Consider the following 23,117-nt stretch of genomic DNA (forward strand, 5'->3'; position numbering starts at 1 on the left):
AATTTCTTCCACTGGTAGGTCAGTTAATCTTTTTTAACACATATTAATGATTAACAACGTCATGGCAACCGAATAATGTAACTGTTAATATTGTAGTTTCGTATTTCGTGATAGCTTTTAAATATGGCGGCCTCCATGTTTTAGAGGTTATAGATTACGCCGGTAGGACCATAGGACTACACAGGGTCACGGGTTAATTTGGTTTGATGACAAGTTGTCATACACGATGTATTCGAGTAGTATACAGTTTTTACATCGTACTCTGATCAGCGGATATACGACATGTCACTTAGTTCCGAGGTCTGTATTGCAGTGTACAAAAAGTTACAGTCGTGTGCCAAAAGTCTTCGTATTTTTTATTTTTTCCCTATATATTCTATGTATTTTTACATTTTTTCTTTGATTTTTCCTCATCTCGTCTATTGGGGAAATTTAATCAATTTTGGTATACTTGTAGAGAATTATCTACACTTTCAGCTCATAATATTTGTATAATTTTCCGATATTTTGTTTTCAAAATATATAATTTTCTGTGCACTACTTAAACCTATGACGTCATTTCCTTCTTTGTTTTTACCAAAATGGCAACGAAAAAGTTTTGTGTGGTCATGAAATACGGTTTTCTCAAAAAGTGCATGAAGGAAAATTATGTAAATATTATTAGCTGAAAGTGTAGATAATTTTCTACAAGTATGTCAAATTTGATTAAAATCCGCGCCTAGATGAGATCAGGAAAAATCTAAGAAAAAATGTAAAAACACATAGAATATATAGGGAAAAATAAAAATTACGAAGACTTTTGTCACACGACTGTACATAACGGTAGTTGTCAGGTGACATGAGTAGCATATGACGATGATATGTCCCCAACTTGTCAATTAAGTATTCATCTCACTCGAAAAGCCAGTCTAAAACCGTTTCGATTATATGGTTTTACTGCTTGGACCTATAGTTGTTCGTTTATGAATTAAAGACGGATCAGGTGATTTGGTATTGTTTTCAGACGAGCCTTGGCAAAGCCCGCATAGACTTGTATAAAAAGCTGCAGGTCCGTCAGGATTTATACTTGAAAGAATGACTTTAACAAACGGTCGAACTGGTTGTTCCAAATGAACAAAAACGGCCTGGTCCAGAGCCGTTTTCGCCCCAAAGACTCTGCAGGGTCGGATCAAGAATCTGCAACCTGTAGTAACTCAATCAGTAGAGATTTTTTTTTTTATTAACAAGAGTGCAGCTCTCTGCATGGTCAAAGGCTGCATTGGATTAAGCTCTACTAACCATAGCATAGATTCCAATGCATTCCAGTACCCCTTGGACTTTGAAATCGTATCCTGCGGAAAAGTCTTGTGCCACCATGTAGGCATATATGCAGCTAAATGTTTTAATTCTTGTAATCAGCACGACAAGATTTGAATTTTTCTGTATTGACAAAACGTATCGTCAGGATACACTTTGAAATTACTGTAGTTTTAGATATGAGTGCACATAGAGAAGAATGACACAATAAATGATATATTTAGTGTGTGTTCTCAAGCGCATGGCATCGTTAGCAGTGACGTCACGAAACCTGACCCCAAAGATGACAGCACAGATTCCTGCACATTTTTGATAACATGGCATGTTATCCATAATCGTTGATCATGAGTTAGTTCTACTAGTCAATGTTTGGTGGGGACCAGAAAAATTAATCTGTTTATATTAATGATATTAATAGAGTTATTAATGACTTTGAAATGAAGTTCTTTATTGAAATGATGTGATGCTTTCAGGTTCAATCAGGGAATTCAATATGGAAGGCAGCTCATCCACAGCGGAACAAACTGCCAACATTGGGCGGTTAGATATGTCAAGTTACACACCAAATGTGGGACAAGTCTGTCAAGGACGGCACAGAGAGCCGCCTCTAGTGGACATAGAAGTTACTCCATAAATACTGTGATTAGGAGACTGTGTGATATAAAAGACAGCCATGTGAACTGTTTAGTAGGATTATCATCACTTACCAGTTATGTGGCATGGACTCTAAATAATACAAAAGTTTATTGTAAAGTTAAAAACCAGAAGTCTCGATTGATTGGCTCTAGGAACATTGACAAATCATGTGAACAACCTGATTTTGATTGGAGAACATTTTTCCGGTTATTAAGACCAGACCTGTTGTATCTAATTTCAGCTGTTGTGGTGAGTCAGAGTTATGGTTGCATGTAAATCATGAAGTATTTAGTACTAAACAATATATACCATATGTATTGTAGTTAATTTATAGTAAATGTCAATATAAAAATTTATGGTAAAGGTAAATACAGATTAGATCTACGTAATTACGTTAATTTGTACAGCTGTACAAGTTAGTTTGACAGTAGTTAAATGTCTTTTATACATTTTAGTAAATGTCAATATAAAAATTAATAGTAAATACAGATTAGATCTACATAACTATGTTAATTTGTACAACTGTACAAGTTAGTTTGACAGTGAAATTGTTTCTGTTTGACTGTGTAGTTGGTTTTGTTTCCCATAAATGTAAATACTGTGAAATCATTAATTTTCGTGAGGGTTTAATTTTCGTGGATTTCGTTTTTTGACCAATATCAACGAATTTACATCCCCACGAAAATATATATACATATACCAATGTCATGTAAGTTTATGCGTTCATACATTGTAGGATGTTTATTACCTCACTACACAAGGTCTATTTCGGGGACAAGCATGACAAGTTCAAAGTTGGAAAATCTTGTTCAAACAAAGATAGTTTTCAGAATTTCATAGACTTCATCTACATGTACCAACAAATAATTGATTGAGTATATCATGACTCTATCAATGTGACACGATAATTGTTTGTTGGACACATCTGTAAAAACACTGGCTGAGTACCGACTATTGATTGTGATTGTAACTGTGTTGTGTGGTAGCTAGAGCTTAGTTCCGCTTGAGCGATCAAACAGTACATGTACAGGTGACAGTGTTGACTGTGTATTTTAACGGTAATGTGTAAGGTCTTCTCCACGAATTTAAGTGCCAACGAAATTGTAAAATTTTTGAATCCACGAAAATTGAGCCCAACAAAAATAAATGATTTCACAGTAAAGTTATTTCGACTGTTTTCACAAACAATTGCTTAAAAATCATTACAAATATACCAATTCTCAGAAGCTATTGACCAGTCAATAGTTTGACAGTTGACCGGCGTGGACCGGTCAATAGTTTGACTGTTGACCGGCGTGGAATTTTTGCATGCGCTTAATATTGTCCGGGAGCCGGACCCAGCTATTCTTTCGATGAAAGTCTTTCTCACCAGAAGCTATGATAAGTTTAAGATTTCGCTTCAGATAACAAAACAGTTGTGTCATGCCATTTTAGTCAACAGTCAAAACTCATACTCTACAGTAGGGCTGGGTATTGGAAGGTCTAAAACGATATGATACGTATTGACAATACACTGAAACAATACACGATACGTATTGACGATACAGTGGACCTCTTTTTCAAATTCAGTTGACCCTTGTATTTCGAATATTATGACAATAAAAGACAATTTTGATAAAATATTCTATAACCAGGAAAAAAATCTACCAAACATTTGATTGGGTTTATCATCTGTGTTAATTAATTTCTGTCAATTCGTATTCTTAGTTATGAAAAGGCATTTCTAATCCATCTAGGTGACACAGATGCTTTAAACACTTCCTTTTGATTGAAATGCTGTTACTTGAATGATGTTTTAGAATGAATTTTGTTTGGAATTTCCTATGTCTTTAACGAAAACAGTAGGATGAGTTGTTAAAACGATACAGCGATATACAGCATGTTTGTGTATCGATATTCGATACACTGCCGAAAACCGATACGTATCGGTATATCGATATATAATGATCCAGCCCTACTCTACAGTGTAGGTGATTTTTAATTTTACAGTGTAATTGTTTAGATTTGACAGTGTAATTGTTTAGATTTGACAGTGTAATTGTTTATATTTGACAGTGTAATTGGTTATATTTGACAGTGTAATTGTTTAGATTTGACAGTGTAATTGTTTAGATTTGACAGTGTAATTGTTTATATTTGACAGTGTAGGTGATTTTTAATTTGACAGTGTAATTGTTTAGATTTGACAGTGTAATTGTTTAGATTTGACAGTGTAATTGTTTAGATTTGACAGTGTAGGTGATTTTTAATTTGACAGTGTAATTGTTTAGATTTGACAGTGTAATTGTTTAGATTTGACAGTGTAGGTGATTTTTAATTTGACAGTGTAATTGTTTAGATTTGACAGTGTAATTGTTTAGATTTGACAGTGTAGGTGATTTTTAATTTGACAGTGTAATTGTTTAGATTTGACAGTGTAATTGTTTAGATTTGACAGTGTAATTGTTTAGATTTGACAGTGTAGGTGATTTTCAATTTTACAGTGTAATTGTTTAGATTTGACAGTGTAATTGTTTATATTTGACAGTGTAATTGGTTATATGTGACAGTGTAATTGGTTTTATTTGACAGTGTATTTTTTATATTTGACAGTGTAGGTGATTTTAAATTTGACAGTGTAATTGGTTAATATTTGATCATGTAACTGTTTATATTTGACAGTGTGCTGTTGCTGCAGCTATAGTTAACATCCAGATTCCATTGGTGCTTGGAGAAATTGTCAACATAGTATCTTCAATTACACAAGATGTAGCCAGGGATTTCATACAGGAAGTCAGTCGACCAGCTATTAAAATGATCGGCTATTATGCTATACAGGTACAATTTGGAGTTATCTTGTAAACCTCTCTTATGTTGCTTTCGTTTCTGGTTATTTTTCCTGAAATAAATAACAACTAAAGGTTGTAGATTTAGTGTACTACAGGTAAATATGAGAGCTGATTTGATTAAGGCTACCTACCTAGACAGGTTGTCAAGTTTGATTCTTAAAAAAGACACTTTAAATAAAAATGATTACCGGGTAATATCTAAATTTTTAAATCATTATTATACTGGTAGTCCAGATGTTTTGTGGTTATCAACTCACTTATCCTTCGTTAATGGGGTCAAAGTTTAATGCCCTGTTATTGGAATTATTGATGATACTGGGTCACAGACCACAATTAAATGGCTGTGCACTACCATCTGGACTAACCAAAATGACTAAATTTAAGTCTAAGACAAATTTACACTTAGTCTAATTATTTAGTTGGTATTGTGGTTAAATGTATAAACAGGTATTCTGTCTTTGGATATCACAGTTATCTGCCCTTGCAAGTAGGTATTGATTGTGATGTCATACCTTTAGAGAAAACAATGTGAAATTTGGTTACAAAATAATGACGTCACAATGAATACCTACCTGCAAGAGGGGTAACTCTGTAAAGACAGAATAATTCTATATTGTAGAGCATCCTTACCTGTAGCTACCTGTCGTTACTGTCAACCGTTGGAGAAAATATGGCCGCCAGAATGAGGACACACCTCTTTGACTCCATTCTGAGACAAGATATAGAGTTTTTTGACAAACACAAAACAGGGGAGCTAGTTGATAGGTATGTTATACAAACAGCTCATTCACAAGCAAAGTATTACCAGGTCAATTTAACCTGAAATGTTTTTGACCTAAGGTCAGTTTCACTTGGAAAAACTTCAAGTCAAAATTAGGTCAAAGTGACCTGAAAAATCTTCATATGAATTCAGGGGAATTTCATGTAAATTTCAGGTAAACTGTTTTACTTTAAATTGACTTTTTGGCTCTTTTTAAGTAAAAAAATTGACCTGAAATTAACAGAATTTACCAGTGGATATTTTGCCTGTATATAGACGGATCACCTTGAATGGTCATCTGGAGTTTGAGGTCTTAGAACTTTGTGTCTCTGTACGTCCCTTTTTCTGTCACATACCAAAATAAGGCTGGGAAATTTGAAAAGTTATTATGAAAAGAGGCTGATTGAGAGATTAGCTGTGTACTGCCTGTTGAGTATTCAGGTATATGTAGTCATTAGTAGATTGAGTTCTCCTTGATATTGATCATTCTGTCATAGCTGTTTGTAAAATTCATAGCATTGGTGAACAACAAAATTGGATAGAGAAGAGTTATCAAACTTGAACTACATCTTAAATTAATTTTAAAAAAATGGGTTACACTGTACATGTATATATTTCATTGGTCTGTGGAATCCAAACTTTCTATATAATACACAGTCTAAGAGTCTCCAGGACATATTTTCACAGATTGGTCAAGAAGGTTGATCAGGTGTATAGAATCTTGTGCTACCATGACATTTCTTTCTCTCCAGAATTACCTCTGACATCCAAGACTTTAAAAGTTCCTTCAAGTTGTGTATATCCCAGGGTCTGAAAGCCAGTACTCAGGTAGGTGGCCCCTCCTGTCCAGTATCTCATTCAGCATACTAGCTAGTCCTCCAAGTACAGTAGAAATGTCTAGAAACCAGTAATCAAAATAAAAATCTGATGATATAGAGGAACTGTTCTTATTGTTCATGTCATAAATAAATATCATTGGATCCTCTTCAGAGAGAATTGGGTCTATCTGTATAATATGAATAGCCATTCAGAAAGAAGTGAGGACCTTTTCATTCTCTGTGGGTAAAAAGGATATGGGGACAATGTTAACACACTGAACATTGTTTAGACATCACAAGTATTTATACATGTAAAATTGAATCTTAAAGCCACAATATTGATTGTCTTTTACAGGCAATAGGGTGTGTAGGCTCCATGTTTGTTATCTCACCTAAACTGACTGTCGCCATGGTAACCATCCTGCCTGCCATTGTGGGTGTGGGCACCCTGATGGGGTCAGGACTGAGGGCAATGTCAAGGTCAGCACAGGAACAGGTAAGACAACATCAAGGTCAGCCCAAGAACAGGTAAGACAAGGTCAAGGTCAGCTCAGGAACAGGTAAGACAAGATCAAGGTCAGCACAAGAACAAGTAAGACAAGGTCAAGGTCAGCACAAGAACAGGTAAGACAAGGTCAAGGTCAGCTCAAGAACAGGTAAGACAAGGTCAAGGTCAGCTCAGGAACAGGTAAGACAAGATCAAGGTCAGCACAAGAACAAGTAAGACAAGGTCAGCCTAGGAACAGTTAAGACAATAACAAGGTCATGTCTAGAAAGAGGACAGATATTGTGACCCCATTGCCAAGGTCATCCTAGCCTAAACAGGAGAGGAAATCTTATTTGTTGTTATGTCTCCTATGCAAGTTTATCATTGTTAATTCTAAATTAAGGTCATTATTTAAAAGTTCAAAAAAGAGTTTGATTCTTTTCTGTGAAAATAAAAACCTTCAGCAAAAACTGAAATAGTTTACATAACTATATAACACAATCAAGAAGTAATAGAAAAAAATAGCATAACTTATGTTGGATTGATTTGCTAATCTGTATGTTTGTTTGTGGTGTTATAGCTGGCCAAATCTACGGCCTTGGCGGACGAGGCTATTGGTAATGTCCGGACTGTGCGGGCGTTTGCTATGGAGGAAAAAGAACATGAGTAAGTGATTCTCATATCAAAGGTGGCCAGTACAGATATAACACGGTAAAGTCAGTTGTAACTCAACAGATATACCAGATTGAAATCAAATGTACTTGTAATAAAATCAGTTCATCATAAAATTGGAAATCTTTGCAGGTTATACTCCAAAGAAGTTGAGAAGGCGCGACAGCTGAATATCAGACTAGGATTAGGTATAGGAACATTCCAGGGGCTAGCTAACTTTGCACTGAATGGTACGTTTGATTAAAATATGTTAATGTATCTTTAACATATTAAAGGGACAATTCAGTCTTAGAGTATATTAAAATTTGCACATATTTCGGAAACAAATAAGTTCTAATAGAAATAAGAATAGTTGGTTTTACTGTAATATGCCAGAAATGCCCACTGTAGTGAAATGTATGTGAAATGTTCAAACTCGCTTACTGTCAGCCATTACACATAGTGGTCTGATGTCTTGTATGCTGAACATTGGCCCTTGTCATGATCAGTGAAGTAAAGAATTTTTTGTCTAGAACTACTCATATCGCTCCTACAGTAGTGTGTTAACCTTATTAGATGCATGTTCTTGTCTAAAAATAATTTCATCAACTCCTCAGTGGTTATGTATTGCATTTGTTTAACGTGCGTGGCTTTGGCTCAGGTATGGGTACAGTGTGTACACATGTTGTACCTGCTTAATCGTATTGATCAACGATTTGGAATTTCAACGGTATCAATCAAAATACTTAACAATGTCATGATAATTGTCAATATTTCTTGTTATAGGTTTCATAAGGAATGTAGAACTATACATTTATATCATATTTTGCTTTGTTGTTACGCCACAGAATTAGCCTCACTGAATTGTCCCTTTAATACAATTTACAAATAAGTAAGACTAAAAAAAAACACAAAAATGTGAGATTTGTAAAAGTGTGCAGTAACACTAATTGTATCTGTATAATTATCACAATTAAGTGAGCTCATGCCATGGTGCAGTATCTGTCGTCTGTCCATCTGTCTGACGTTAACTTTCCCCTTTACACAAGTTCTTTTAAAATACCAAATGGCCGAGAGACCTAGCTGATATTGGGCCTCTAGCATGCTTCCAAGCTTGTTTAAATGAATGACCTTGACCTTCATTTAAAGTCACAGGGGTCAAATAGGCTAAAATCTTTTCATTAGATTACTTGTTCTAATTCTTTATTTCTTTAACGAGGATTGCACACAGCCCTAGGGCCATTAGATTACTTCTTGGCAATAATTAAAAGCCTTCGAAACCTCAAGTTTATTGAATCATTTGAGATTAACCATCCTTTTAAGTATATTCTCTTAGGTCTCAATGATGCACCCTGATTACCAAATAGCAGGTGAGCGATCTGGGCCCATTGGGCCCTTGTTTTACCTACATTATTGTTTAGGAATGTGCTCTATTTTACCTGTAATTTATGTTACCTTGTTTTACCTGTTATTTTACCTGTTATTTGACCTGTTATTTCCAGGTATTGTACTAGGAACCCTATTTACTGGTGGATGGTTAATGTCCAGACAGGAGATCACAGCTGGTAACCTAATGTCGTTCCTTGTCGCCTCTCAGACCATTGAAAGGTTCGTTAAGCACTGCAGTATAAGTTATTTTTTTCACCAGTTGTTAAGTTTGTGTTCCATTTCCATGTGATGATCCAGCAGTAGATCTGCTGAGAAATGAGAATTCTGTATGTGTAAACTAGATGTAAACGTATACATAGAGGTACACTTTGATGTTTTCTGTTTACGTCATGAAAACAATGTTTGATGACATGTACATGTATGGAGTTATATTAGCTAGCTGTGTTCAGCTATTCCGAATTTGCATATTACAGTGTTGTCTGCACTTGCGGGTAGGTATTGATTGTGACGTCATGTGTTTACGAGTGTAACGTCATACTTTTCTGAGAAAACGACGGGAATTGCGCTCACACAAAATAATGACGTAACAATCGATACCTACCCGCAAGGGAGCTAACTCTGTAATATGCAAAGACGGAATAGATTCTCAATGTTTTATGTCTTATTCAGATGCAATTACATGCAGTGATAATTGCTAAACAATTAAACAGTTTTCTCTACATTATTACTGATTTGAAAACCGCTTTGTTAAGTGCCTGTTTTACGGTAGAAATATGAAAAAGGAAATCGACTTTTTGTCAATTAGTAGTTCAAAAAAATATCACTATCGAGTTATATGTCCATATTTGATTTATGTTCATTCGGCAATAAAAAATTTACTTCGTATTACCTGAGTTTAATAAAAAGAAAAAAAAAAAAAAAATAAAAAAAAAAAAGATTGAATTTGCTGTTATGTTTATGAACTGGACGTCAAGTCCTGTGGGGAAAATTCTAAAAATGTTGTAAAAGTATGGTTTAGTGGTTAAACTCCTGAACGTGCTTAGTATTAGATCTGATATTTTACATGTGCGTATGAAATGATCGATAATTTATGGATTGTGGTATATATTTATACATTGTAGATAAGGACCCATTGGGCCATAACACAGCGCGTTGATGCATCTCCATTCGCACATGAAATGTATTTGCACGAGACACGCTGTAAGATAACATAAATACTTAAAAACAGAAATTTCTTTAAAATTCATTTAAAAAATGTCATTGAAACAGAATTGTTTACACCTCAAGTTATGGCTACTTGTAGCAGACACTAGACAATATAAATTGATGACGTCATACACGCTGAATTCCGGAGATTCCTCGTCTACACGTACATGTAGAGTTACTTACCCTCTCTATTATAGACATACTGTTTTGTGTTCCCAGATCCCTGGCCCAGATGTCACTGCTATTTGGTAATGTTGTACGTGGGATGAGTGCTGGAGCCAGAGTATTTGAGGTAAATCTATAAACTTCTTATGTCTTTATTGATAAATCTTACATGGATGTATGTTTATTCCTGGTGATATTGTTATAAGCTTGGTTTGTTTTACAGTTTATCATCAGACAACTATATATATACGGTTCGTGATATTGTTATTGTAGCTTGGTTTGTTTTACAGTTTATCAACACTATTCCCTCCATTCCACTGACAGGCGGTAAGAAGATTGCCTTCCACAGCCTTATGGGTAATGTAGAGTTTGAGGATGTCAGCTTCTCCTACCCTACCAGGTCTGAACAGGTAAGTACAGGTGTAGTAAAGGTGAGACAAGTACAGGTGTAGTAAAGGTGAGACAAGTACAGGTGTAAGAAAGGTGAGACAAGTACAGGTATAGTAAAGGTGAGACACGTACAGGTGTAGTAAAGGTGAGACAAGTACAGGTGTAGTAAAGGTGAGACAAGTACAGGTGTAGTAAAGGTGAGACAAGTACAGGTGTAGTAAAGGTGAGACAAGTACAGGTGTAGTAAAGGTGAGACAAGTACAGGTGTAGTAAAGGTGAGACAAGTACAGGTGTAGTAAAGGTGAGACAAGTACAGATGTAGTAAAGGTGAGACAAGTACAGGTGTAGTAAAGGTGAGACAAGTACAGGTGTAGTAAAGGTGATACAAGTACAGGTGTAGTAAAGGTGATACAAGTACAGGTGTAGTAAAGGTGAGACAAGTACAGGTGTAGTAAAGATGAGACAAGTACAGGTGTAGTAAAGGTGAGACAAGTACAGGTGTAGTAAAGGGGAGACAAGTACAGGTGTAGTAAAGGTGAGACAAGTACAGGTGTAGTAAAGGGAGACAAGTACAGGTGTAGTAAAGGTGAGACAAGTACAGGTGTAGTAAAGGTGATACAAGTACAGGTGTAGTAAAGGTGATACAAGTACAGGTGTAGTAAAGGTGAGACAAGTACAGGTGTAGTAAAGGTGATACAAGTACAGGTGTAGTAAAGGGGAGACAAGTACAGGTGTAGTAAAGGTGAGACAAGTACAGGTGTAGTAAAGGTGAGACAAGTACAGGTGTAGTAAAGGGGAGACAAGTACAGGTGTAGTAAAGGTGAGACAAGTACAGGTGTAGTAAAGGTGAGACAAGTACAGGTGTAGTAAAAGGGAGACAAGTACAGGTCTAGGTCAGTATTTCTATTTTTAGCTATATCTAGGTCAAATCTCAATTTCATGTCTAGGTCAGTATTTCTATTTTTAGGTCACCTGAGACGAAGTCTCATGGTGACCTATTCTAATCGCCCTTTGGCCGTCGTCATTTGTCGTCTGTCATCTGTCGTCCTTCTTCCGTCGTCTGTCGTGCGATGATAAACAATTTACATTTTCGACTTCTTCTCCAAAACCGCTGAAGCAATTTCAAGAAAATTTGCACAAACATTCCAATCAAAATTGTGAATTATATGACCCCCATCCCTTAGGGGGCTGTGGAAGGGGCCAAAAGGGGTAAAATTGACTAAAATTTAAAAAATCTTCTTCTCCACTCACAGATGTGGTAGAATCAAATACTCTTCATGGATAGAAATTTTAAGGTCTCAAGGCCCTCTACAAAAATTGTGAATTATATGACCCTGGGGTCTCGGGTTTTTCCCTGGGGAGGGGGTTAAGTTTACTATAGTTTATATGGGGAAAAACACATTTTTGAGCATTTTTTGATCATTTGTAATAGGAAATTAGTCAAATGTTGTTAGAATTATCCCTATGAAGTGGCTATTGAATCCTACTAACAAATTTTTCATGCCTGACCCCCAAAAAATCTTTCTTCTGAATTCACAGATTTGTTGGAACCAAATAATCTTCATAGATTAAGAAGTCAAATTTATAAAAACACTGACTGACTTCAAGGGCCTGATGGGCCAATATATAGTGTTTATATGTCTTTGTTTCATTCTGAACCGAACTCAGGTGACCGTTTAGGCCCATGGGCCTCTTGTTAGCTATATTTAGGTCAATTCTCAAGTTCATATCTAGGTCAGTATTTCCTATTATAGCTGATATATATCAAGACTAAACATTCAAAGTCAATGTTTTATGTACAGCTTTGAGCGACTTAAAATAAACTAATACGGAAGGCTTTTTTTTTGATATGTAGAATATCTGTAACAATGTAGTAATCCTAAGTAACATTTATCCTACCATTTAAGATGAATTATTTTATCCCACAGACAGTACTGAAAGACTTCAATCTGAAGATCAATTCAGGAACAGTTGTGGCTCTTGTGGGACTGTCCGGTGGAGGTAGGTAGAGCATATGTACTTCTTTGGTGTATTTAGTTTTACATTGATTTTTATTAGGCTTTGTTGTCACAGTAATGAATTTATCTTTCCAGTAATTTCTTTAAAACAACGAAAATGTAATCATATTTTAATAAAAAATTTATACTGCAAAAAGCACTAAAATTTAATTACACCATTAAACTCTAGATCCGCTGTGTAGCGTTACAACCATAATACCTTATAGCCAGCAATTTTCATAAGGATTATATTTTTTATGATTTTTGTTTCATGTTTAAAATGATGACTCGCTCACAAGAGCAGATAACTCTGCAATAACCACAATAACACTACTGGAGATCAATGTCGTGTTTATCTGTACTGTGATAAAACGTCTCATTCCAGGCAAGTCCACAGTGGCGGTGTTGTTGGAGCGTTTCTATGACATCCAGAAAGGAAAGATAACCCTCGATGGACATGACATAAAGGACCTGGACCCAACCTGGCTCAGGGGCAGGGCACTAGGTTACATTAACCAGGTACACAGGGGCAGGGCACTAGGTTATATCAACCAGGTACACAGGGGCAGGGCACTAGGTTATATTAACCAGGTACACAGGGGCAGGGCACTAGGTTACATTAACCAGGTACACAGGGGCAGGGCACTAGGTTATATTAACCAGGTACACAGGGGCAGGGCACTAGGTTATATCAACCAGGTACACAGGGGCAGGGTACTAGGTTATATTAACCAGGTACACAGGGGCAGGGCACTAGGTTATATCAACCAGGTACACAAACACAGGTACACAGGGGCAGGGCACTAGGTTATATCAACCAGGTACACAGGGGCAGGGCACTAGGTTATATCAACCAGGTACACAGGGGCAGGGCACTAGGTTATATCAACCAGGTACACAGGGGCAGGGCACTAGGTTATATCAACCAGGTACACAGGGGCAGGGCACTAGGTTATATCAACCAGGTACACAGGGGCAGGGCACTAGGTTATATTAACCAGGTACACAGGGGCAGGGCACTAGGTTATATCAACCAGGTACACAGGGGCAGGGCACTAGGTTATATTAACCAGGTACACAGGGGCAGGGCACTAGGTTATATTAACCAGGTACACAGGGGCAGGGCACTAGGTTATATCAACCAGGTACACAGGGGCAGGGCACTAGGTTATATTAACCAGGTACACAGGGCAGGGCATAGGGTACAAGGGCAGGGCTTTAGGTTATATTAACCAGGTACACAGGGGCAGGGCTTTAGGTTATATTAACCAGGTACACAGGGGCAGGGCTTATATAACAGTACACAGGGCAACAGGCTTATATCAACCAGGTACACAGGGCAGGGCACTAGGTTATATTAACCAGGTACACAGGGGCAGGGCACTAGGTTATATCAACCAGGTACACAGGGGCAGGGCACTAGGTTATATTAACCAGGTACACAGGGGCAGGGCACTAGGTTATATCAACCAGGTACACAGGGGCAGGGCACTAGGTTATATTAACCAGGTACACAGGGGCAGGGCACTAGGTCATATCAACCAGGTACACAGGGGCAGGGCACTAGGTTATATTAACCAGATACACAGTGGCAGGGCACTAGGTTATATTAACCAGATACACAGGGGCAGGGCACTAGGTTATATTAACCAGGTACACAGGGGCAGGGCTCTAGGTTTATATCAACGAGGTACACAGGGGCAGGGCACTAGGTTATATCAACCAGGTACACAGGGGCAGGGCACTAGGTTATATCAACCAGGTACACAGGGGCAGGGCACTAGGTTATATCAACCAGGTACACAGGGGCAGGGCACTAGGTTATATCAACCAGGTACACAGGGGCAGGGCACTAGGTTATATCAACCAGGTACACAAGGTACACAGGGGTAGGGCACAAAGTTATATTAACCAGGTACATATTTTTATTTCATGATAATAAATTTATGATTTAAGAACAAGCAACGTTATCTCATGATCAGCTGTTAATGTTTAAACATGAACATTGCTATGTTACAGGAACCAGTCCTATTTGCTACCTCGGTTATGGAGAACATTCGATATGGGAAACCGGAAGCTTCTGATATTGAGGTAGGAGTAATATCTGTTAACATACATTGTAAATGGTGGTTGAGGAATCATCTACAGAATTAAAATCAAAAATTTCTTCCTTGTACCACATTTCTTGTGTGTTGTGCCCTCCATTGAGTTGGTCAAAATGTGGCCACAATAAGGATTGTGTAGCTGGTCCCTCTGTCATATTTCTGCTTGATCATATCTATTGTATAAGTATATATTTAATACAAAAATCTTACATGAGTAGGTAATGTAAAATGAATTTTAGTAATTTCAGTTTAGTAATTTGATGCATAAAGCCTTTAGGCGAGTGACTTATATAATTATCAAATCATTTAACAAATTTAATCGATTACATATTAGGTAGTCACGGGTGCAAGATTTTATTTATCACATAGCTAGCAATGTATGAACTTATGCAAAAAAACTTTCAATTTTGTTTCTATTTAAGAGTAATGAAATCAGACTTGGATTTAAAATTTATGTCTACCAAGACAATCATGCGAAGTGATATATAGATTATGTCAGTAAAACTACCTGTGACATCATAGAAGTGTTATTTCACATGTGTCTTACGATATTGATAACATGACTGTATGACATGGCTGACTTTGTTCTGTAGGTGATTGAGGCTGCCACCCTTGCCAATGCCCATGACTTTATATCCCAGTTCCCCGAGGGCTACAACACTGTCCTTGGAGAAAGGGGAGTGACGGTATCCGGGGGACAGAAACAGAGGATAGCCATCGCACGCGCCCTCATCAAAAACCCATCCATCCTCATCTTGGACGAAGCCACAAGGTAGTTCATGATTCATGCCAGAATATGTAGAATATTTCATAAGGAGCTCCTAGATAAAAATCAAATCCATTTAATTCAACAGTTTTGGCCCTCTTTCAGTCCTGCATGTCAAAATGAATAGGTTCTTTGATAGTTTTAACTTGCACATAAAATACATTTTTACATAATTAAATAGCCCCAAACAGCAAAATACATGGTGTTCAGTAGTTCTAAAATACATAATTAAATAGCCCCAAACAGCAAAATACATGGTGTTCAGTAGTTCTAAAATACATATTCAAGCTACAATCTGTAACAAAGCTAAAAGTAAAATGAACTATCTTTTCAGTGCGTTAGATGCAGAGTCAGAAAGAATCGTCCAGGAGGCACTTGACAACGTCATTAAAGGTACATAACTCTATGTGCATCTGTGTATACATGTATAAACTTGAATAAACTTCACTCAAGCTTTATATCAATTTGACAATGGAAAAGTTTAAATTTTGTATAAACTATTTTATTTTAATACATGTACTTGGTAATATTGCTGCGAGTTCAATTCAAAATCTAAAATCATTGAAATATTTTCTCCATTTTTGGGTAATATTGTTTGTTTGATGGTAAAATAAACAAAATGTCACTACTATAAAAAATTATAAATGTGTTGTGTTACAGGGCGGACTACACTTGTCATCGCCCACAGACTAAGCACCATCAGGGACGCCAATGTGATAGCAGTTGTATCTGGTGGTAAAATCGTGGAGGTAATGTTTCCTGTAGTGACGTTAGTTGTTTTACCCTCCTTGTCCCTAGGGGTGTCTCACTATACCCGACTACTGTTGATATGTTTTAGACATTACTTGTTTTACCCTCCTTGTCCCTAGGGGTGTCTAGCTATACCTGACTACTAATGATATGTTTTAGACGTTAGTGGTTTAGCTGCTCATTCCCCGAAAGCAAAGGAACTGATTCAATATACCTGATATGTGTGTGTTCATTTAAAAAATAACATGAATATATACCAATTGTTGTCGAAGTAATAAACATCAATTATGTTCTGTCGGGGGTGTAGCATGTCCCTGTAATATATGATTTGTATGTCGTATATGATTCTGGCCTCTTGGTATTATAATAATAACATAAAGAGCCGTCGTATATGATTCTGGTCTCTTGGTATTATAATAATAACATAAAGAGCCGTCGTATATGATTCTGGTCTCTTCGTATTATAATAATAACATAAAGAGCCGTCGTATTATAATAATAACATAAAGAGCCGTCGTATATGATTCTGGTCTCTTCGTATTATAATAATAACATAAAGAGCCGTCGTATATGATTCTGGTCTCTTCGTATTATAATAATAACATAAAGAGCCGTCGTATATGATTCTGGTCTCTTCGTATTATAATAATAACATAAAGAGCCGTCTCGTATATGATTCTGGCCTCTTCGTATTATAATAATAACATAAAGAGCCGTCGTATATGATTCTGGTCTCTTCGTATTATAATAATAACATAAAGAGCCGTCGTATATGATTCTGGCCTCTTCGTATTATAATAATAACATAAAGAGCCGTCGTATATGATTCTGGCCTCTTCGTATTATAATAATAACATAAAGAGCCGTCGTATATGATTCTGGCCTCTTCGTATTATAATAATAACATAAAGAGCCGTCGTATATGATTCTGGTCTCTTCGTATTATAATAATAACATAAAGAGCCGTCGTATATGATTTTGGCCTCTTCGTATTATAATAATAACATAAAGAGCCGTCGTATATGTTTCTGGTCTCTTCGTCTTTAATAATAATAACATAAAGAGCCGTCGTATATGATTTTGGTCTCTTCGTATTATAATAATAACATAAAGAGCCGTCGTATATGATTCTGGTCTCTTCGTATTATAATAATAACATAAAGAGTAAATCTGTTGGGTTAACGAATTCTGCCCCACCCGTTATTGTTTACGGTGTTGATGTCGTGTTGATGTGTTACAGATGGGGGACCACAACAGTCTGAAGAAGAAGAAAGGTCTGTACTGGGAACTCATCAGACAACAGGAGATTGAAGAGGAGATCAACGAGTTCCAGAAATATTCTCATTTTTAAGGCCACAAATCTATGAATTACAGATTGAAATACCCTTATTTCCAGGATATTAAATCTACGAGTTCCAGAAATATTCTCATTTTTAGGGCTACAGATTGACAATTTTCATAAATACCCTTATTTCTAGAATATTAAATATATGAGTTCCAGAAGTATTCTCATTTCTAAGGCAAGATTGAAATTGATGAATAACAGAAATATTTTCATTGCTTAAACAACAGTGGTCAGTGGGTGTACACCTAGTATGTTTGTTCTACAGATGAGAAATAGATTAGTCTGTGCTGTAGTGATTATTCTTTGACTAGAGACTTTGGTACCATTGTTCTTGCAATGTATCTCCCCTATCATAGTATTGAGTGTGAGTAGATTTCCCATATGTTTTGTGTACATGGTTGCAAGATAATTTGAATAATATGGGAGATATGACTATTTTTAAACCATGATAAATTATTTGTTTGCTACTAGTATTAAGGTATCTATGAATTGTATAAAGTTTTATTCATGTGTATTTGATACATTCTTTTCAGTGATTTCTACTTTATTAGTTTGTTTTTGTAGAAATATCGACAGGGAAAAATCAATCTGTTTTTGTGAACCCCGTTAAAATAACTTCAAGAATAAAATGAAGAATTATTTGTAGAACAAGTGGTAGTTTCTGCTTTTACTCAGCATAAAGTTAGTGAAACATCTGGTTTGTCAGTATAACGTGACCAGGTTGGGTGTGTTTGTTTGGTGTCTGGTTTGTCAGTATAACGTGACCAGGTTGGGTGTGTTTGTTTGGTGTCTGGTTTGTCAGTATAACGTGACCAGGTTGGGTGTGTTTGTTTGGTGTCTGGTTTGTCAGTATAACGTGACCAGGTTGGGTATGTTTGTTTGGTGTCTGGTTTGTCAGTATAACGTGACCAGGTTGGGTGTGTTTGTTTGGTGTCTGGTTTGTCAGTATAACGTGACCAGGTTGGGTGTGCTTGTTTGGTGTCTGGTTTGTCAGTATAACGTGACCTGGTGGGGTGGGCTTGTTTGGTGTCTGATTTGTCAGTATAACGTGACCAGGTTGGGTGTGTTTGTTTGGTGTCTGGTTTGTCAGTATAACGTGACCAGGTTGGGTGTGTTTGTTTGGTGTCTGGTTTGTCAGTATAACGTGACCAGGTTGGGTATGTTTGTTTGGTGTCTGGTTTGTCAGTATAATGTGACCAGGTTAGGTGTGCTTGTTTTGTGTCTGGTTTGTCAGTATAACGTGAGCAGGTTGGGTATGTTTGTTTGGTGTCTGGTTTGTCAGTATAACGTGACCAGGTTGGGTGTGTTTGTTTGGTGTCTGGTTTGTCAGTATAACGTGACAGGTCGGGTATGTTTGTTTGGTGTCTGGTTGTCAGTATAAACGTGACCAGGTTGGGTATGTTTGTTGGTGTCTGGTTTGTCAGTATAACGTGACCAGGTGGGGTGTGCTTGTTTGGTGTCTGGTTTGTCAGTATAACGTGACCAGGTTGAGTGTGTTTGTTTGGTGTCTGGTTTGTCAGTATAACGTGACCAGGTTGGGTGTGTTTTGTTTGGTGTCTGGTTCGCCCGGTGTCAGTATAACGTGACCAGGTTGGTGGTGTGTGTTGGTTTGGTGTCTGGTTTTGTCAGTATATAACGTGACCAGGTGGGGGTGTGTTTGTTTGGTGTCTGGTTTGTCAGTATAACGTGACCAGGTTGGGTGTGTTTGTTTGGTGTCTGGTTTGTCAGTATAACGTGACCAGGTTGGGTGTGCTTGTTTGGTGTCTGGTTTGTCAGTATAACGTGACCAGGTTGGGTGTGTTTGTTTGGTGTCTGGTTTGTCAGTATAACGGGTGACCAGGTTGGTTATGTTTGTTTGGTGTCTGGTTTGTCAGTATAATAACGTGACCAGGTTGGGGGTGTGTTTGTTTGGTGTCTGGTTTGTCAGTATAACGTGACCAGGGTTGGGTGTGTTTTTGTTTGGTGTCTGGTTTTGTCAGTCATATAACGTGACCAGGTTGGTTATGTGTTTTGTTTGGTGTCTGGTTTGTTTCAGTATAATGTATGACCAGGTTAGGGTGTGCTTGTTTTGTGTCTGGTTTGTCAGTATAACAGTGAGCAGCAGGTTGGGTATGGTTTGTTTGGTGTCTGGTTTGTCAGTATAACGTGACCAGGTGTTGGGTGTGTTTGTTTGGTGTCTGGTTTGTCAGTAATAACCGTTGACCAGGTCGGGTATGTTTGTTTGGTGTCTGGTTAGTCAGTATTAACGTGACCAGGTTGGGTGTGTTTTGTTTGGTGTCTGGTTTGTCAGTATAACGTGGACCAGGTGGGGTGTGCTTGTTTGGTGTCTGGTTTGTCAGTATAACGTGACCAGGTTGGAGTGTGTTTGTTTGGTGTCTGGTTTGTCAGTATAACGTGACCAGGTTGGGTGTGTTTGTTTGTGTGTCTGGTTCGCCCGGTTGTCAGTTATAACGTGACCAGGTTGGGTGTGTTTGTTTGGTGTCTGGTTTGTCAGTATAACGTGACCAGGTGGGGTGTGCTTGTTTGGTGTCTGGTTTTGTCAGTATAACGTGACCAGGTTGGGTGTGTTTGTTTTGGTGTCCTGGTTTGTCAGTATAACGTGACAGGTTGGGTTATGTTTGTTTTGGTGTCTGGTTTGTCAGTATAACGTGACCAGGTTGGGTGTGGTATGTTTGTTGGTGTCTGGTTTGTCAGTTATAACGTGACCTGGTTGGTTATGTTTGTTTGGTGTCTGGTTTTGTCAGTATAACGTGACCAGGTTGGGTGTGTTTGTTTTGGTGTCTGGTTTGTCCAGTTTATAACGTGACCAGGTTGGGTGTGTTTGTTTTGTGTCTGGTTTTTGTCAGTATAACTGTATTACGTGACCAGGTTGGGTATGTTTGTTTGGTGTCTGGTTTGTCAGTATAACGTGACCAGGTTGGGTATGTTTGTTTGGTGTCTGGTTTGTCAGTATAACGTGACCCAGGTTGGGTATGTTTGTTTGGTGTCTGGTTTGTCAGTATAACGTGACCAGGTTGGTTATGTTTGTTTGGTGTACCGGTAATTGTCAGTGTAAACTTGGTGACCAGGTTTTATTTTCTTTTTGGGTGTGCCTTGTTTGGTGTCTGGTTTGTCAGTATAACGTGAGCAGGTTGGGTATGTTTGTTTGGTGTCTGGTTTGTCAGTATAACGTGACCAGGTTGGGTGTGTTTGTTTGGTGTCTGGTTTGTCAGTATAACGTGACCAGGGTGGATATGTTTGTTTGGTGTCTGGTTTGCCAGTATAACGTGACCAGGTTTGGTTATGTTTGTTTGGTGTCTGGTTCGCCCCTGGGTGTCAGTATAACGTGACCAGGTTGGGTGTGTTTGTTTGGTGTCTGATTTGTCAGTATAGCGTGACCATGTTGGGTATGTTTGTTTGGTGTCTGGGGGTTTTGGTATAAACGTGTACACAGGTTGGGTGTGACTTGTTTGGTGTCTAGTTTGTCAGTATTACGTGACCAGTGGTGGTTGTGTTTTTTTGGTTCGCCCGGTTTGTCAGTATAAAGTGAACAGGTTGGGTGTTGCTTGTTGTGTGGTTGTCACTTTGGACCATGTTGCTGTGTTTGTTTGGTGTCTGGTTTGTCAGTATAACGTGACCAGGTGGGGTGGTGCTTGTTTGGTGTCTGAGTTTGTCAGTATATAACCGTGACCAGGTTGGTGTGTGCTTGTTTGGTGTCTGGTTTGTCAGTATAACGTGACCAGGTTGGGTGTGTTGTGTTTGTTTGGTGTCTGGTTTGTCAGTATAACGTGGACCAGGTTGGGTTATGTTTGTTTGGTGTCTGGTTTGTCAGTATAACGTGACCAGGTTGGTTGTGCTTGTTTGGTGTCTGGTTTGTCAGTTATAACGCTGACCAGGTTGGGTATACTTTGTTTGGTGCTGGCTGGTAACGTGACCAGGTGTCATATAACGTGACCATGGTTGGTAAGTTTGTTTTGGTGTCTGGTTTGTCAGTATAACGTGACCAGGTTGGGTATGTTTGTTTTGGTGTCTGGTTTGTCAGTATAAAACGTGACCAGGTTGGGTGTGTTTGTTTGGTGTCTGGTTTGTCAGTATAACGTGACCAGGTTGGGTATGTTTGTTTGGTGTCTGGTTTGTCAGTATAACGTGACCAGGTTGGTGTGTGTTTGTTTGGTGTCTGGTTTGTCAGTATAACGTGACCCAGGTTGGGTGTGTTTGTTTGGTGGTGGTTTGTCAGTATCGTGACCAGGTTGGGTATGTGTTTGTTGTGGTGTCTGGTTTGTCAGTAACGTGACCAGGTTGGGTATGTGTTTGTTTGGTGTCTGTTGTCAGTATAACGTGACCAGGTTGGGTGTGCTTGTTTGGTGTCTGGTTTGTCAGTATAACGTGACCAGGTTGGGTATGTGCTTGTTTGGTGTCTGGTTTGTCAGTATACGTGACCAGGTTGGGTGTGTTTGTTTGGTGTCTGGTTTGTCAGTATAACGTGACCAGGTTGGGTATGTTTGTTTGGTGTCTGGTTTGTCAGTATAACGTGACCAGGTTGGGTGTGTTTGTTTGGTGTCTGGTTTGTCAGTATAACGTGACCAAGGTTGGGTGTGTTTTGTTTGGTGTCTGGTTTGTCAGTATAACGTGACCAGGTTGGGTTTGTTTGTTTGGTGTCTGGTTTGTCAGTATAACGTGACCAGGTTGGGTATGTTTGTTTGGTGTCTGGTTTGTCAGTATAACGTGACCAGGTTGGTTATGTTTGTTTGGTGTCTGGTTTGTCAGTATAACTAGTGACCAGGTTGGTGTATGTGTTTTGTCATATAACGTTTGGTTTGTCTGTTTGTCATATAACGTGACCAGGTTTGTTTGTTTGGTGTCTGGTTTGTCAGTATAACGTGACCAGGTGGGTGTGTTTGTTTGGTGTCTGGTATAACGTTGTATGTTTGTTTGGTGTCTGGTTTGTCAGTATAACGTGACCAGGTTGGGTGTAATGTTTGTTTGGTGTCTGGTTTGTCAGTATAACGTGACCAGGTTGGGTGTGTTGTTTGGTGTCTGTTTGTCAGTATAACGTGACCAGGTTGGGTGTGTTTTGTTTGGTGTCTGGTTTGTCAGTATAACGTGACCAGGTTGGGTATGTTTGTTTGGTGTCTGGTTTGTCAGTATGTGGACCAGGTTGGGTGTGCTTGTTTGGTGTCTGGTTTGTCAGTATAACGTGACCAGGTTGGGTGTGTTTGTTTGGTGTCTGGTTTGTCAGTATAACGTGACCAGGTTGGGTGTGTTTGTTTGGTGTCTGGTTTGTCAGTATAACGTGACCAGGTTGGGTGTGTTGTTTGTGTCTGGTTTGTCAGTATAACGTGACCAGGTTGGGGTGTATGTTTGTTTGGTGTCTGGTTTGTCAGTATAACGTGACCAGGTTGGGTGTGTTTTGTTTGGTGGTCTGGTTTGTCAGTATAACGTGACCAGGTTGGGTATGTTTGTTTGGTGTCTGGTTTGTCAGTATAACGTGACCAGGTTGGGTATGTTTGTTTGGTGTCTGGTTCGCCCGGTGTCAGTATAACGTGACC

General features: G+C 38.2%; 1 protein-coding gene and 1 long non-coding RNA gene across 2 annotated transcripts; one reads left to right on the plus strand and one right to left on the minus strand.

Annotated features, from left to right (window-relative positions):
* The first annotated feature begins 118 nt into the window (after positions 1 to 118).
* Positions 119 to 18,240, plus strand: LOC138329640 (mitochondrial potassium channel ATP-binding subunit-like). The gene is made up of 18 exons (XM_069276757.1): positions 119 to 300; positions 1,770 to 2,181; positions 4,594 to 4,749; positions 5,380 to 5,525; positions 6,273 to 6,348; positions 6,694 to 6,834; positions 7,406 to 7,491; positions 7,630 to 7,727; positions 8,979 to 9,084; positions 10,291 to 10,363; positions 10,527 to 10,646; positions 12,555 to 12,627; positions 13,009 to 13,142; positions 14,643 to 14,714; positions 15,322 to 15,500; positions 15,829 to 15,887; positions 16,155 to 16,243; positions 17,485 to 18,240. The coding sequence occupies exons 1-18, from the start codon at positions 227 to 229 to the stop codon at positions 17,593 to 17,595; spliced, it is 2,205 nt and encodes a 734-aa protein (XP_069132858.1). The 5' UTR covers positions 119 to 226; the 3' UTR covers positions 17,596 to 18,240.
* Positions 5,339 to 6,862, minus strand: LOC138329642 (uncharacterized). Its single transcript, XR_011209481.1, has 3 exons — positions 6,731 to 6,862; positions 6,279 to 6,417; positions 5,339 to 5,469 (listed from the first exon to the last, which is right to left on the minus strand). It is a non-coding gene; the product is annotated as an uncharacterized lncRNA (long non-coding RNA).
* Positions 18,241 to 23,117: the final 4,877 nt, after the last annotated feature.

This window comes from Argopecten irradians, chromosome 8 (assembly GCF_041381155.1).
Source record: "Argopecten irradians isolate NY chromosome 8, Ai_NY, whole genome shotgun sequence".
Taxonomy (NCBI): Eukaryota; Metazoa; Mollusca; class Bivalvia; order Pectinida; family Pectinidae; genus Argopecten; species Argopecten irradians.